Below are 15,817 nucleotides of genomic sequence, written 5' to 3' on the forward strand. Positions count from 1 at the left end.
GGGGTTCTAAGTAGAAATACTCCGAATTTCTTCCATGAATATTTATCTTACAATAATTTTCTTTTTTTCTATTTCCTTTCTTTTCTTTTTTTTTTTTCTTTTCGTTTTTTTCCCCCTTTCTGGTTTTTTGAGATAGGATTTCTCTGTGAAGCTTTGGCTGTTCTGGACAGAAGCAGGGTGGTCTCAAACTCACAGAGATCTTCCTGTCTCTGCCTCTCAAGTGCTGAGATTAAAGATGTGCGCCACCAGCGTGGGTTTATCATCACCTCTTGTCTGTTTTCCTAAATTGTTATAAACACCTTATATACCTATAATTTTAGCTATTTGGATAATGTAGGATAAATAAAAAATACTACCACTTTACATTTTAATGGAACTCATATTTTGGGACTCTAAAATGTTGTCAACATTGTGACTTTCATAGAAAATAAACCTAGTTCCAAACTTTTAAAAGACGTCATTAATGTGTACCATTTTTTTAAAAATAAAAGGTCTCTAGTTATATGACAATCTTTAAAATGACAATTTGAAATGTTTATTCTTACAGTGATGGAATGGGGGGAAGATATTAAAGCAATTTCTAATGATGAAGCGGTGATGTTGGTGAACCACCAGGCAACTGGAGATGTGTGTACATTGATGATGTGCCTACAAGACAAAGGACCGGTAAGCAGTTTTGGTGCCTCAGACAGATAGCCTTCAGGGATGGACTTTAGAAGCATTGATTCAAGTATCTCGTTGTTTAAAACAGATGTAGATTTAATATGAAAAATATAGTTTTCAGTCACTCCAGGAAGGAAATGTAAAGACTTTAAAAGATAAATAATTAGGATAGTGTCTAGTGTTGATTGATAAACCAGTGTTTGAACTGTTGATTTCACATTACTTATACTGATGATTAAAAATAATCAACAAATTGAGTACATTTAAAATCTGTTTGGCCTCTGTCATTCAAAGAATTATTACCTGAGAAGTTAAAGAAATTATGTTTCTAGAAAACCATATATATATATATACAATATAGATAGATATATAATATATAGACTATAGGTGTTCGTATTTGACCCTAAACTAAGTAAACCAAATAATAGATGTTCACTGCTTGCTTAATGGTCCTGATGAATGACTGTAAGAAGTAAATGCTCATTGACAGTGGTGGCCATGCCTTTAGTTCAGCTCTTGGAGGCAAAGGCAGGCGGATCTCTGTGAGCTTGAGGCCAGATTGGTCTACGGAGTGAATTCCAGGGCAGCCAGGTCTGTGTAGACAGACCCTGTCTCAAAAACAAACAAGAAGTAAAGACTCAATCTTCTTTCCAGGAGCCAGCAACCCATTACCAGGTGGGAGATGAGGTTATAACAGTATGTAACTGCAATTGGAAAGCGTGTATTTGAGAGTGAGCTCGCCATGTACCTGGAGATCACAGGCCACTCTGAAGAGGAGCGAGCACAAATTCTTGGCTTTCAGCGTTAGGTAGAATTTAGTTAGGCCGCCTCTAGTGAAATGGTTTTGGCAATGCCTGAGGTAAGGTGAGAATCAGCATAAGGTTTAAGGAGTTTTGAATCACCAGATAAAGTCAGAAAATGAGGTGAAATTAAAAAAAAAATATGTTTAGTTATTGCATAATCTTTTTTTCTTATCTGAAAAGCAGGGGTGTAATCTTGCTGGAATGTGAAATAAATTTAATCCTTATAATCAAGAGTCTCAGATTGTTAAAGAGAACCTGCTGCTGTGTGGATGCCTTTGTTCTTATAATAAATACATTGTTTTTTAAATTCATAACGTAAAACTGTGTGTTTGGGGCGGTGGAAAGGCAAATATCTAATTAGCCAACATTTTTTAGTCTCACTGATAATGGTAATTACATATAGCAATTATTTTGAAAGCATGCAATGTGCATAAGTGGCCTTAATTCTCAAAGAATGACTCAAATGATCAGTATAAAATGTGCCCGTGTTCCAGTTCCCATTAGTTGAAGACGATAACTGAATATTAACTTAATGTTAGGTAGTCATGTGAACCAAAGGAAGCTTGTTTTGTTTGCTTTTGTAAGATTTGATTTAATTTAAGTTTAATTGCCTGTCCTGAGTAACTTTTTACATTTATTTTATTTGTACATTTATGTGTTTGTGTGGATGTATGTCACATGTGTATGGGTGCTGGTGGATGCCAGAAGAGGGTTTCTGATCCCCAGAAGCTAGTTCCTGAGGAGGGCACTGAGAATCCAAGAGGGTCCCCTGCCAGACAGCAGTACTGCTAACCACTGAGCCATCTCTCCAGCCTCCCCTAGTAATTTTATAATTCTCTGATATTGTCAGATAACTTGAAATCTAGACACATTTTAAAATTAGTTTCATAGGAGATCATTTTCAACTCTTACAGTTTTTATTTCCTCTTGCTTTATAAGCATGAGTCAATATTAGTTTATATTGACAAGTAGAAATATTTATTTGAGGGCTGGAGAGATGGCTCAGAGATTAAGAGAAATATTTATTTGATTGATTACTTATCCCATAGTCTCTCAAAGATAGAATTGTAGCCGGGCGGTGGTGGCGCACGCCTTTAATCCCAGCACTCGGGAGGCAGAGGCAGGCGGATCTCTGTGAGTTCGAGACCAGCCTGGTCTACAAGAGCTAGTTCCAGGACAGGCTCCAAAACCACAGAGAAACCTTGTCTCGAAAAAACAAAAAAAAAAAAAAAAAAAAAAAAAAAAGATAGAATTGTAGATCAGTTTAAAAATACCTCTTTGGAACTGATGAGATAGTTCAGTGGATAAAGACATTTGCTGCCAAACCTGGTGCTTTTGTCAGGGTTTCTACTGCTGTGAAGACGCCATGACCACGACAGCTCTTATAAAGGAAGACATTTAACTGGGGCTGCTCACAGTTCAGCAAGGTTCATCCATTATTGTCATGGCAGAGGTGCTGGAGAGGGAGCTGAGAGTAGGAAGTGGTCTCACACTGGGTGTGACTTGAGCATATAAGAGACCTCAAAGCCCACTTCCAGTAGTGACATGTCCTCCAACAAGGCCACACCCACTCCAACAAAGCCACACCTCCTAATAGTGCCACTTCCTACAGGGGCCATTTTCTTTCAAACCACCATAGGTGATGACCTGAGCCCTATCCCCAGGACCCACGTGATAAAGGAAAGAACTGACACCTAAAAATTGTCCTCTGACCTCCACACGTGTGTGCTTACGTGCGTGTGCACACACAGAGAAAGGTAGAGAAGAGGTTGAAGTGAACTGTCTTCTTCATTTACCTCCACTTTACTCTTCGAGACAGGGTCTCTCCCTTCCCCAGCACTGGGGTCATGAGTACTCTCCACACGTGGCTTTGACGTGAGTGCTGAGACCCAACTGAGCCATCTCCTCAGCCCCTATTCTCTTACACATGTGGGGCTTCTGATGTTTGTGAGCTGTCCAGTCTAGGAAAGGTGGTGGTCGTCTCACTGAAAATTAAGGCAGCACCTATAATGTTTCCTTTGGACCTTTGTATTGCCTTGACAGGGTTTCTCTGTGTAGCCCTTACTGTCCTGGAACTCACTTTGTAGACAGGCTGACCTCAAATTCACAGAGCTCTGCCTGCCTCTGCCTCCTGAGTGCTGGGATTAAAGGTGTGTACCACCACCAGGCCAGTTTTAGTTTGATTTATTTATTTGTTTATTTATTTATTTATTTATTTTTGGTTTTTCGAGACAGGGTTTCTCTGTAGTTTTGGTGCCTGTCCTGGAACTAGCTCTTGTAGATCCAGGCTGGCCTCGAACTCCCAGAGATCCACCTGCCTCTGCCTCCTGAGTGCTGAGATTAAAGGCGTGCGCCACCACTGCCCGGCAGTTTGATTTATTTTTAAAGATTATTTATTATGTATACAGTGTTCTGTCTGTATGTGCTGTAAGCCAGACGAGGGTACCAGATCTCATTATAGATGGTTGCGACCCACCATGTGGTTGCTGGGAACTGAACTCAGGACCTCTGGAAGAGCAGTCAGTGCTCTTAGCCTCTGAGCCATCTCTCCAGCCCTAGTTTTTTTTTTTTTTTATGTGTGCATATGACTTAGTGTTCTAACACTAGGAATCAAGACCTGTAATTTTTCATATAAACTCTGTTAGTAACTACTGAGTTTGTAGAAATAGCATTAAATTTAAAATATTTACAACACTAAATGGACTCGGCAGGCTGTGTATATATGTAATAGTAATAATAAAAGAAGAGGTCATGAACTTGAGAGGGAGTAGGGAGGAGTTTGAGGAGTAGAAATTACATAAATGCTTAAGAAATTGTCAAAAGAATAAAAAATAGTTACTAATTAAAATGGGTGATTATATTGAAAATATGGAGACTTGGCTACATAGTAGCAAGTTTCTCATCTCCAACACTGAATTAACCATGTCTTGTATTTCAATATTTCAGGTTGTCGCCCAGATGATGTGGCTGATGGATCATATTTTCAAGTACACAAACTTTGGAGTTGTTTCTCTGATTCATGGGGACTTCTTTATAAGGCAGGTGGGTGGCGCACATTGCTCTCTGTGTTGAGACGGTGGACCTGAGTGTCACCTGTGAAAGAAGACTCAGTTCTCAGGTCTGGGGTGCTTCCTTCGAATCTCACTTTGGATGTGTATGATCAGCACCTGCCGCATCTCTGCTTCTCACATGGAAACAAGGACAGTCTCCCTCAGCAGTTGTGGGATTAAGTGAAGTTAACCATGTGCAGCATCCAAAGCAGTGCCTGTTGCTACCCTCATGATCATTTTATTATGAATGCGCTGACATTATCTAACTTCTACTATTACTGTTGTTTGCAATGTCCTGTCGTGTGGTACCGGAGATACCTCAGTTATCAGGGGAGATTTTGTTTTTTCTTTTTTGGGTTTTTAAGACAAAGAGTTTCTCTGTGTATCACTGACTGTCCTGGAACTCACTCTGTAGACCAGGCTGGCCTCGAACTCAGTTATTCACGTGCTGCCTCCTGAGTGCTGGCATTAAATGCGTGGGCCACCACCACCTGACTGGAGATTTTTAATCAGTAAATAAATATAATAATAATAATATGAAATGTTGAGGGAATTCATAGTAAGACAAGTGAGTGCATCAGATTTTTGTAAATTCAGAAAATGTTTGGAGGAGAACATAATTTTTGGCATATGTGTCAGATGAATGGAGGTGACGTGGGAAGGGGTGTGTGTAAGCTCCAGGAATGGTCATGCAGGGCGACAGTCACAGCCTCCTCCCCAGTCAGCAGGCCTTGCCGTGCAGCAGTCTTCTCGTCCACGCTAGCATCACACACAAATTCCTTCCAAAGCAGGGAAGCATCATATGTAAACACGTCTGTGGATAGCAAGGCCATGGTTCCTCCGTGTTCATGTACTTAACAACTCTACTCTGTTATATGATCCTGTGCACGTGGTACTTAATACCGTAAGTAAAATAAATCCTGTCCTGAGGAACCACAAATTCAGATGTAAGCCAGAAGTAAAGTAGAAAGCACAGAAGCAAGTAGCAGAAATCTCAGCAGCCTGTGGAGGGTCCAGAGTCCAGCCAGCCAGTCCCTTCCCGGTGACGTCTAGAAATGACGCGTGTAGAGCAGTGGAGCCCTGGTGTCAGTGGCGAGCCTCAAGCACCAGGTCTAGTTCCCAGTTTGCCCTGGGGAGTAAAAATGAACAGTGTGTCCTCCAAAATCTTTTCCACTTAACGGCAGTCAAAGTTTTGAATCCATAAGGTCTATTTCAGAGTAACTGAAAATTAATTTCTAAAAAAGCAACGCTTTCCCCTCAGAGATTAGCAGTAAAATTCTGTAACATGGGAATGAGTGGTAGAAAAGGTGTTAGTTTAGTGAGATGTGTTGTGCACGCCTGTAATCCCAGCACTTAGATGCCGAGGGGGAGGGGGAGGGACTTCAAGGTCGTTCTACCTAGCAGTGGGACCCTCCTCAAAAGAAAGAAAAAAGTTAATTTTTTTTTTTAAATTCTGCTTGGGACTTTGCTACCAGGCTACTTTTAACAAAATCTTCTAAGAATAGTAAAAGTATATATCTATATATATGTGTGTGTGTGTATGTGCATATATATGTATTATATCTATATAAGTTTTATATTTATATACAGTACTAGAAAATTTTAAAGCTATCTTAGTCATAATCTTAATTCAATAAGCTAGTTTTAAGAATCTTTGTTTTTTAATTTGTGATATGTTTAATCTGAAGGCAGAAAGCTCATTCATTATTGTAGGAACTTTGTAACTATGCCAACTGAACCACACCAAGAGGGAAGAGACTTCTGATACTGATTGGAAGTTGGGACCTTCCAGTAGATTTGTCTGGCTGTCCATTTTGAGCCTCCAGGCCATCCTGTCTCTTCTCTCAACAAATAAGATCCAGTTCATCCTATCGTCCTGCTGTCTGCTTCCAGGGATTTCCCGCTTCTATCTTTTTTTTTTCTCCAAGGATACACTCTATCTAGCCTAACGTGGTCAGCTCCCTAGCTCACCTCCAGTAGCCTTTCTTTTATCACAAAGCCAGCAGAACTTGGCTGCTGCACAGAGTTGGGCTAACCCATAAGAAAGACACTGCCTCCCTTCCTCAGACTCTCCAGCGATTCTGCATTTAAAGCAGGCTTATCGCTGTGGTGGCTGGAGAGGAAGCTGAGCAGGTAGGAGACCTCACTGCGCTTGCAGAGGACCAGGATCCATCCCAGAACTCATGTCAGACTGCTCACAACCGCCTGTGACTCCAGTCGCTGGAGATCCGACACTCTGGCCTCCCTGAGCATTTGTAGACAAATGGTGTACATAAGCTTGCTCTCTGTCTCTGTCTCTGTCTCTGTCTCTGTCTCTGTCTCTCTCTCTCTCTCTCTCTCTCTCTCTCTCTCTCTCACACACACACACACACACACACACACTTATAAAACAAACCAAAAAGCAGTAAAACCTACCCCCGTGCCTGAGGCCCTTTCTTTCTGGTCTCACTACACAGTCCTGGTCTGAGACTCATTAGGTAGACTAGGATAGTCTTGATCTTAGAGGGAGCCACCTGCCTGCCTACCGGTGCGGGGATTAAAGGTGCGTGCCCAACACCAGGCCCCAACATATCAGGCATGTTCCCACCTTGGACCTGTATCTTTTTTGGCTCTTGTCACTTTGAGCATCTTGCCTTCCTCCTTTGTGTGGCTCATTCCCTCATGTTATCTGTTAGTTATTTGCTAACATCAGCTCACCTCGCTCCTCCTGACCTCCTTCTTCTTCTTTCCTTCCTAAAACATATCCCCAGTGGGGTTTGTACTCCACACTCGTAGTTTCCTAGTAGCAAACTCCACACTCCAAGTGTCTCCTGTGTACTCCCGTTTCTGGTGTTGGGATTGTACTTGGCAAATAGTAGACACTTACTGTGTGGCCACCAACCTGCTGAACTGCTCTTTCTCCAGGAAGAAGTTCCTTGGTGTAAGTCCGAGTAGTCAAAAAGAGAAATAATTGGGGGAAACCACTGTTCTGTCCTGTGGTTGAATTTCGGTTTTGAAGCAGTTGTTCCTTCTTAATCTCGGTATTTTAACTGCAACTGTGCCTGTCCTTACTGTGTGTATCTTCTAGGGAAGATCCTATCGTGACCAACAGCTGCTGGTTCTCAAGAAGCACCTAGAACATAATTACAGGAGCAGGGATCGAAAATGGATTGTTTTGTTTCCTGAAGGGGGCTTCCTCCGGAAGAGGAGAGAAACAAGCCAGGCATTTGCCAAGAAGAATAACTTGCCATTTCTTACACATGTCACTTTGCCAAGGTTTGGGGCAACAAGCATTATCCTGAATGCACTTGTAGCACGGCAGGAAAATGGAAGCCCAGCAGGAGGAGATGCTAAAGGCCTAGGTAAGAGCCTTAGAATCTCTTGTCTTGTTTTAATGAAGTGCTTTCTAGAGTTCCGATGCTTTTTTGTTTTTTGTTTTAGGTTTTTGTTTGCTTGTTTGGGTTGGGGTTTTTGAGACAGGTCCTCTTTATGTAGTCTTGAGCTGTCCTGAAACTATGTAGTACACCAGGCTGGTCTCAAATACAGAGATCCACCTGCCTCTACCTTTTGAGTGCTAGGATTAAAGCCCTGTGCCACTACGTCTGACCTGATTCTTAGTTTAAATAACTTTTGACAATTAGAATTAAGTCGGGAGAGGATGAGGTTATTATCTCTTTATTTGTCTCTTTAATCAGTGCTCACTAAAATAACTACAACTGCATAGTCAGAGATGCCTGCCTGTCTGTGCTGTTACTACTCAGGGTGGCACTGCATAGTCAGAGATGTCTGCCTGTCTGTGCTGTTACTACTCAGGGTGGCACTGCATAGTCAGAGATGTCTGTCTGTCTGTGCTATTACTACTCAGGGTAGCACTGCATAGTCAGAGATGTTTGCCTGTCTGTGCTGTTATTACTCAAGGTGGCACTGCATAGTCAGAGATGCCTGCCTGTCTGTGCTGTTACTACTCAGGGTGGCACTGCATAGTCAGAGATGTTTGCCTGTCTGTGCTGTTACTACTCAGGGTGGCACTGCATAGTCAGAGATGTTTGCCTGTCTGTGCTGTTACTCAGGGCGACTTCTACCCCTAATGATGCAAGTTACTTTTTATTTACTAAATCTGGAAGGTTTTGTTTGTTTTAATAGGCAACAAAGTTAGTGTAACTTGTCAGTATTTAAGACCCTTAAGGTATTAATAAACAACTCAGTCATCCTACTACATAATTATCAAAAGGAAACAACCTCAGTAACTCCAGCACTGGTGAATTTGAGGAGGAGGAGGATTGCGTTGAGTTCAAGGACAACCTAGGCTACAGTAAAATCTAGGTCAGCCTAGGCTACAAAATGAGGCTTTGTGTCAAAAAGCAATAATCATAATCCAAATATAAGTAATGCAAATTTGTCACAGGCTTATATATAATAAACCAGCCAAAGGGAGAATGGGTAAACAAATTCCCACAGGTCTGTGTAACACAGCCATGCAGCTGCTGCATATGGAGAGTTTGGGTGCCTGGCAAAGTACTTATGCTGTGCAGGGTGTGTGGGAGGGATGCATACAAGTCTTGTGAAAATACTGTATCAGACAGCAGGAAATGCGGGACAGGACAGACACCAGCATGTTAGCAGAGATTGTCCCATGAGCTGTACAGCGTGGCTCGTTTTCCAGAATTCTAAGGTCATGAACATACACTGTTTTAATAGCCAAGAAAGAGTAAGCAACGCTCAGTGATGCAGCTCCCTGGGCACGCAAGCTCTGAAGTCTCACAGAGCTGTGCTTGCAATAGCAAGAGCATCTTCAAAAGTGTTTGATAAGCAGCTCAGAGAGACTCACAAGGCCAGTTTCTTTAATAGCATTTTTAAATTCTTTTGGTATTATTTAAATAAATGTTGAAATGAGTGGCTCTCAGAAATGTCTCAGATTCTGTACAGAGCAGATGTAGAATTAATGCCCAGGACATTGCACTGCATTTTCCCTTTCGTTGGCTTTTTCCAAGCAGCTGCTTGGCAGTCAGCTTTCTTAATCTTTCATCATCTATTAAAAAGGCAAATTGAAAGAGTCTCTTAATAGAAAGGAAAGTTTAGAGTAGCTTCCCTGCCGGAGAGACATTGTGGCAGTGTCTTGCAGGCCAGAGCTGGAAGCAAAGGTCTTCCAAACATAATTAGTCCCATTAAAAAGACTGCTGTTTGCACAGTCCACCCAGGCAGTGCCCAGGGTAGTTCAGCTTTCAAAGAAAGGACAATGTGTTAATAGTTGCCTAGGAATGAGAAAAGAGACTTTTCTTTCAGATAGCCATGATTCCTATTATAAGAAAGGAATTTATTATTTATCCATAGTTAATATATTTAAATTTTAAGTCATCAGAATACCTGAAAAGTATTTTACTGTTTTTTTTTTTTTTTTTGGATTTTCGAGACAGGGTTTCTCCATAGCTCTTTGGTTCCTGTCCTGGAACTAGCTCTTGTAGACCAGGCTGGCCTCGAACTCACAGAGATCCGCCTGCCTCTACTGGGATTAAAGGCGTGCGCCACCACCGCCCAGCTGGTTTTTATTTTTTTATATTTGACATTTTCCACTGTTTTCTGTGGTGTTCACATTCATTAGTATTTTATCCTTTATGAACGTAAACCCTACCTTTGTGTTTAGTGTGTGCACCAGGTACATGTCAGAATTCTTTTCTGCCTGATGGCCTTTAAAAGTATCAGGATCTTCTGCTTGTTTATTGATGAGTTGTATAATAACTCACCCTGAACTGAACTCTCCTGAGCTGTTTACACTTCCTTTCATCATGAAAATTTCTAAACATAAAGTTCAGAGAATTTGTAATGACTGTGGATGAGCTGCCAACTGTGCTCTGTTTCACCATGTTTGACGTCTGTCCCCTCTGCCCTTCTCTCTGCCCATTCGTTCATTTGTTTTAATTATTTTATGCTTTGAATTGGTTTGATTTGGTTTGATTTTCGAGGCAAAGTTATGTAACCCCAGCTGACCTTGGACCTGTGCTGCCACAGTCTCCCAAGTGCTGGGATTACAGACATGTGCCACCATGCTCAGAGAAAAATTGTTCCTCCTTACAAATGATCCCCATTCAGAATGTTGCTCTAAAATCTTTTAAGGTATTTAAAGCTGGTTTTAATTCCTAAGAAGGAAAATTAATATATTATTGACTCCTAATACAATTTAGCTTTAGGCTGGAAGGTGGTCTAGAGCCTTCACCCATAGAACAGATAACTATACTTTAAAACACTGAAAGCCAGTGTTCTCTGGGAGGGAGTCCTTCCACTCTCGCTCACTCTTATATTCATGGATGAGAACAAAATAGTGTGTGAAGGGCCGATCTAAACAGTACTTTCCTGTCTCCTCCCCAACTGTGGCTACTCCTCGTTCCTGCTGAAGTGCTTTGTTTTTATGTAATGCCTGCTAAAACAAGAAGAGTAGCCAATAATAATGTGTGTAGAAACACGTTTAATTTTATTTCCATTTCCTGTATTTGTTAATGTCCCCTAAGTATTACCGTTATAAATCATGACTTTTGTATATATTTATTGATTTGGTTTTGAAATCTGCTTTTCATTTTTATGATGTATGCTTTACCTTCTGACCTTCCGTGGGCTGATTTGTGGAGGAGTGATAATATATAATGAAACCTGGCCAGTGCATAATTTACCTAAGATTTGAATGAGGCATGTTTAATAAATAATAGTACTCTATTATTTGTTTTGAAGTAATCTGCTTTATAGTAAGAGTGCCTTAATTGTATGCTAAGTGCACTGTGGAACAGCAGGAGCAAAGTCTGCCTCTTACCTCAAACCACGTGCGTCAGGAAGCTCCAGCTGCTCAGTGAATTCTGTTCTGCAGGTACAGGAAAGCTTGCCCAACTCAAGTCACTTTTTCTTTATCTTCAGAATGCAAATCAAGAGGCCTCCAGTGGATAATAGATGCAACCATAGCTTATCCCAATGCCGAGCCAATAGATATTCAGACCTGGATCCTTGGATACAGGAAGCCAACAGTCACTCATGTTCATTACAGGTCAGTACTGTGACTCAGTATGTCTAACAGAGCTACCTCAGGGCACTTGGGGTGTTTTATATTAACCAGATAGTAGAAATAGTGACATTTATATTTATTATAAGGAATAAAATTATTTATATAAAAATTATAAGAAATAAAATTATAGGCAGAGGCAGGCGGATCTTTGTGAGTTCAAGACCAGCCAGGTCTACAGAGCTAGTTCCAGGACAGGCTCCAAAGCCACAGAGAAACCCTGTTTCGAAAAACCAAAAAAAAAAAAAAAAATTATAAGAAATAAAAAATCATTCTTGTGCCGAATCATTCATATAAAAATTCATTTAAAGTAGTTATTTTCACTGATGATAAATATTTGTAAAACCCGTGTCCCGTGACACTGTGTTTATTGAGTTGCCTGACACTCTTGAGTGACAGTACTGTAAAGAGTTAGCATCAAGGATAAATGGACTCATGGGGTTAAATAGACATATATTAATAGAAACGAAAATTTTCCAAAATCACTAACCTTCACTGTATTCCTGAATGTTCATGATAATTCAGGTATATTGCATCTATAAATTTTTTAAATTTGTGTGTGTGTGTGCATGTGTGTGTGTGTGTGTGCGCACATGAGTACAGGCACTGCAGAAGGTCAGAGGTGTATCTGTCAGTGGCTGTGAGCTGCCCAGTATGGGTGCTGAGAATGAATCCCAGATCCCTGCAAGCGTAGCAAGTCTTCTAACCCCTGAGCCATCTCTCCAGCCGCTACATTTAAAATTTTTAATCTGATTATGCTGATGTCTATTGCATAAATAACAGCAAAAACATTTAATGGATATTTTGTGCTAACTTCTTTTATATCAAACTTTTGGGGGAGTTTTGTGTAAATATATGAAGGCGTTTGCCTGGCATTAATGGTCTGTGTGTGGATTTGGCCACTTTATAAGCCATTTAACTTTACTCTGCTTGCTTGAGGCCACAACACACATCGACAGACTTGAGGAGCACAGCTACCACAAAGGCCCTTAGAACAAGAGGAAACTGCTCAAATTCTATAATATTAGCAGTGGGAGTGTCTGCGTGTGTATGTGCTTTAGATGATGTCATCAGCAGCGGACGTGTCTGCGTGTGTATGTGCTTTAGATGATGTCAGCAGCAGCGGACGTGTCTGCCTGTGTATGTGCTTTAGATTATTGCCTCAGCGTTCTTTAAATACAGATGGGAAAATTTTAAAACTTAAGTTTTGCAACTAAAATGTTACAACTTTTAGTTTTTTTATGGGTGAGGGGGTAATTGAAATTTAGGTGATTGTAGTGTATTTATATTAACAAATTAGGAAGTTCATATATAAGGTAAAAGGTTAAATGTTCATTATTTTTATTCCATTTTATAAGTGTTTTTGTTTGTTTTGTTCTTTTGGGTATTTTTTGAGACAGGGTCTCTCTACATAGCTCCTGGAACATGCTGTGCAGACCAGGCTGGCCTTGAACTCAGATCTACCGCCTTTGGCTTCTAGTGCTGGGACTTGAAGCATGTACCACCATGCCCAGCAAAGGTTTTATGTTTCATAAAGTAGTAAACATTTACTCTATACACAGGAAGAGGCTCTGTCAGCCACAGCTGTAATGATACGTGGCGTGAGGAGGGATTGCAGATCCCATGGTGGGGAGACAAACATGCTATCAGACGGAAAGGGAGGGTACAGAGAGAAAGGAAGAGAAAGAAAGACACAGAGACCTACCTCAGAAAACAGCAGAAAGAAGAGAGCAGGAGTGGGCGGAGCTAGTCTCTTTAAGGGACCTTTGCACCTGCCTGCAGACTGCATATGACACAGCAGCCAAGGGACCCCGGACTGGCCAGGGGCCAGCATAACTTCTCCTTCATTATAAGGCAGTAAGATACCATTTGAGGATAAAGAACAGATGTTTTAGTTTGATTTTTTTTCACATATTTGTTATGTTTTTCTAATTTAAACAAGGGTGAGATATTTCTGATTATAATCAAAGTTTCAAAATGCAGCATTCTCGTGTGTGTGTGTATGATATAAACTGATGGAGTGAGGCCCCTTTCTCTCTTGTTTTTTTTTAATTTTTTTTATTGATTTTATTGAGCTATACATTTTTCTCTGCCTCCATCCCTTCCTCTCCCCTCCCCTTTTACCCTCTCCCAAGGTCCCCGTGCTCCCAATTTACTCAGGAGATCTTGTCTTTTTCTACTTCCCATGTAGATTACACCCATGCATGTCTCCTAGTAGTAGTAAGTCTAGCAAAGCAGCACTACCAACATTAGTAATTTCTTTTATAGCACATGTTAAAGAGACAGCTCAGCCATATTGCTAGGTTAGAAAATTACCATTCCAGCCTTTTTATTGATAATAAATGAATGATAAGGGGTGATGCAATCATCTCATTACTTCCTGCTGACATTAGGGTGTTCTAGTTAGGGACTCAAAAAGCTGCAATGACGGCCAAATCCAGGAGCATCTGAGGCTAGGACCAGGATGTAGATTCCGAGAAAACAGCTAGAGCTAGTGCTGGATCTGCTGGAAGTGTCTGTAATTTATGTGAAACCTGTTGGAACAGGGACAAAGGTGAAGTTAAGTAGTTTTTAACAATTTTATGGTGGGTTCATGGTCCTGGTAGCTGAGAAAGGGGAGTTTCAGTATTCAGAGAGGAAGAGAAAGAGGTGTCCCTTTAAGGAAATAGGCTGTTGGGGAAACAACCGCAGCTTGGTGGCACTTAAATGTGTTAAAGAATTCAAGCTGAGGGCTGGAGAGATGGCTCAGAGGTTAAGAGCATTGCCTGCTCTACCAAAGGTCCTGAGTTCAATTCCCAGCAACCACATGATGGCTCACAACCATCTATAATGAGGTCTGGTGCCCTCTTCTGGCCTTCAGGCATACATGTAGACAGAATATTGTATACATAATAAATAAATATTTAAAAAAAAGAATTCAAGCTGATCTTCTGAAGCCTTTAAGAACCTTCTTAAAAGCCAGGCGATGGTGGCGCACGCCTTTAATCCCAGCACTCAGGAGGCAGAGGCAGGCGGATCTCTGTGAGTTCGAGACCAGCCTGGTCTACAGAGCTAGTTCCAGGACAGGTTCCAAAGCCACAGAGAAACCCTGTTTCAAAAAACCAAAAAAAAAAAAAAAAAAAAAAAAGAACCTCCTTAAAGAAACAAAGTTACATAACATTATTATTATTTGTGGCTATTATAATAGTGGTGCCAGATTAGTAGTCTTTGGAGTCTCAATGTAACAGCAGAATAGAAAGAAATCTGAAATGTTTCTTTCTTTTATGTGCCTCCAGTCACTTTCTTTGATCATTACTTAGCCTTCTCATCCCCAGACATTTATGACTTGCCTCACCTATCCCAATAACTTGCATTCCACATACCCTGTTTCTTTCTTTCTTCCCAAGCCTTCATGTATCCCCATATCTTACACCTACACATCTTAGATCTCGTAAAAACTTCACATACTCAAACCTTCATGACTCACTTAAACTTTCATCCTTATATCTCAAACCTTCATATTATTACAAAACTTTACATACTAAAATATCTTCTTTTTTAATTCATCAGGAGATGTAGGTGACTGATTACTGAGAGCCACTAATGTAGAGTGAGTTCCTTTAAACAGAGGAATAGTGAAAGGTTACTTTGAAATCTGTTTGGTGAACTATCCTCTACTTGAAATATGATTGCAAGGCAAATTATTTTTAGACCTGTCAATTGAAAATATAATCCAAATGGCCCAAAAATCTAATTTGAATGAATCCATGCCAGCAAAGAGAAGTCATGGCACAGTTTTGTCTGCAGTGGAAAACTGAAACATTTTAATGCCAGGGGCAAAGTAAGGAATTGCTTACATTACTCAGTTTACTTCATCAGCCTGCATTCCTAATGGTCCTCAATAGTTCACATCCTAAGTAAACTTATTCTTAACAGTTTATGAGTTAGTTGTCTCTGTAAGTTTAGGACCTTGTGTCTGCATGTACATCCACATCTGCATCTTTCCCTTCCGGTTATCAGGGGCAGCACCTACCCTTCCAGTTTTCAGATAAGAAATCTCAGAGATGCTGGAAAAATGGCTCAGTAGTTAAGGTAATTGCCATTCAAGCATTAGGGCTAGAGATTCCCAGCACATGGGAAAAGCCAATCATGGCAGCTCACATATAATCCAAACACATATAATACAAGGAGAGGGAGCTGGGATCCCTAGTGCAGGCTGGCTAGCCTGGTTTGTGCTATCATTGCACTCTTGGTTATGGTGGAAGACCCTGCCTCAGTGAACAAGCTGGAGAGTGATTGAG

At 40.8% G+C, this 15,817-nt stretch overlaps 1 protein-coding gene across 4 annotated transcripts in view; it reads left to right on the forward strand.

Moving 5' to 3' along the window:
- Positions 1 to 15,817, forward strand: part of Lpgat1 (lysophosphatidylglycerol acyltransferase 1) — a 64,260-nt gene that overhangs the window by 30,846 nt on the left and 17,597 nt on the right. For all 4 annotated transcript variants that reach the window (XM_057769696.1, XM_057769692.1, XM_057769695.1 and 1 more), the window contains 4 exons: positions 548 to 666; positions 4,413 to 4,508; positions 7,584 to 7,857; positions 11,396 to 11,522. In XM_057769696.1, coding sequence (XP_057625679.1) covers positions 548 to 666; positions 4,413 to 4,508; positions 7,584 to 7,857; positions 11,396 to 11,522 — 616 coding nt within the window. The remainder of the gene's footprint in view (positions 1 to 547; positions 667 to 4,412; positions 4,509 to 7,583; positions 7,858 to 11,395; positions 11,523 to 15,817) is intronic.

Source organism: Chionomys nivalis, chromosome 5 (assembly GCF_950005125.1).
Source record: "Chionomys nivalis chromosome 5, mChiNiv1.1, whole genome shotgun sequence".
NCBI classification, from domain to species: Eukaryota; Metazoa; Chordata; class Mammalia; order Rodentia; family Cricetidae; genus Chionomys; species Chionomys nivalis.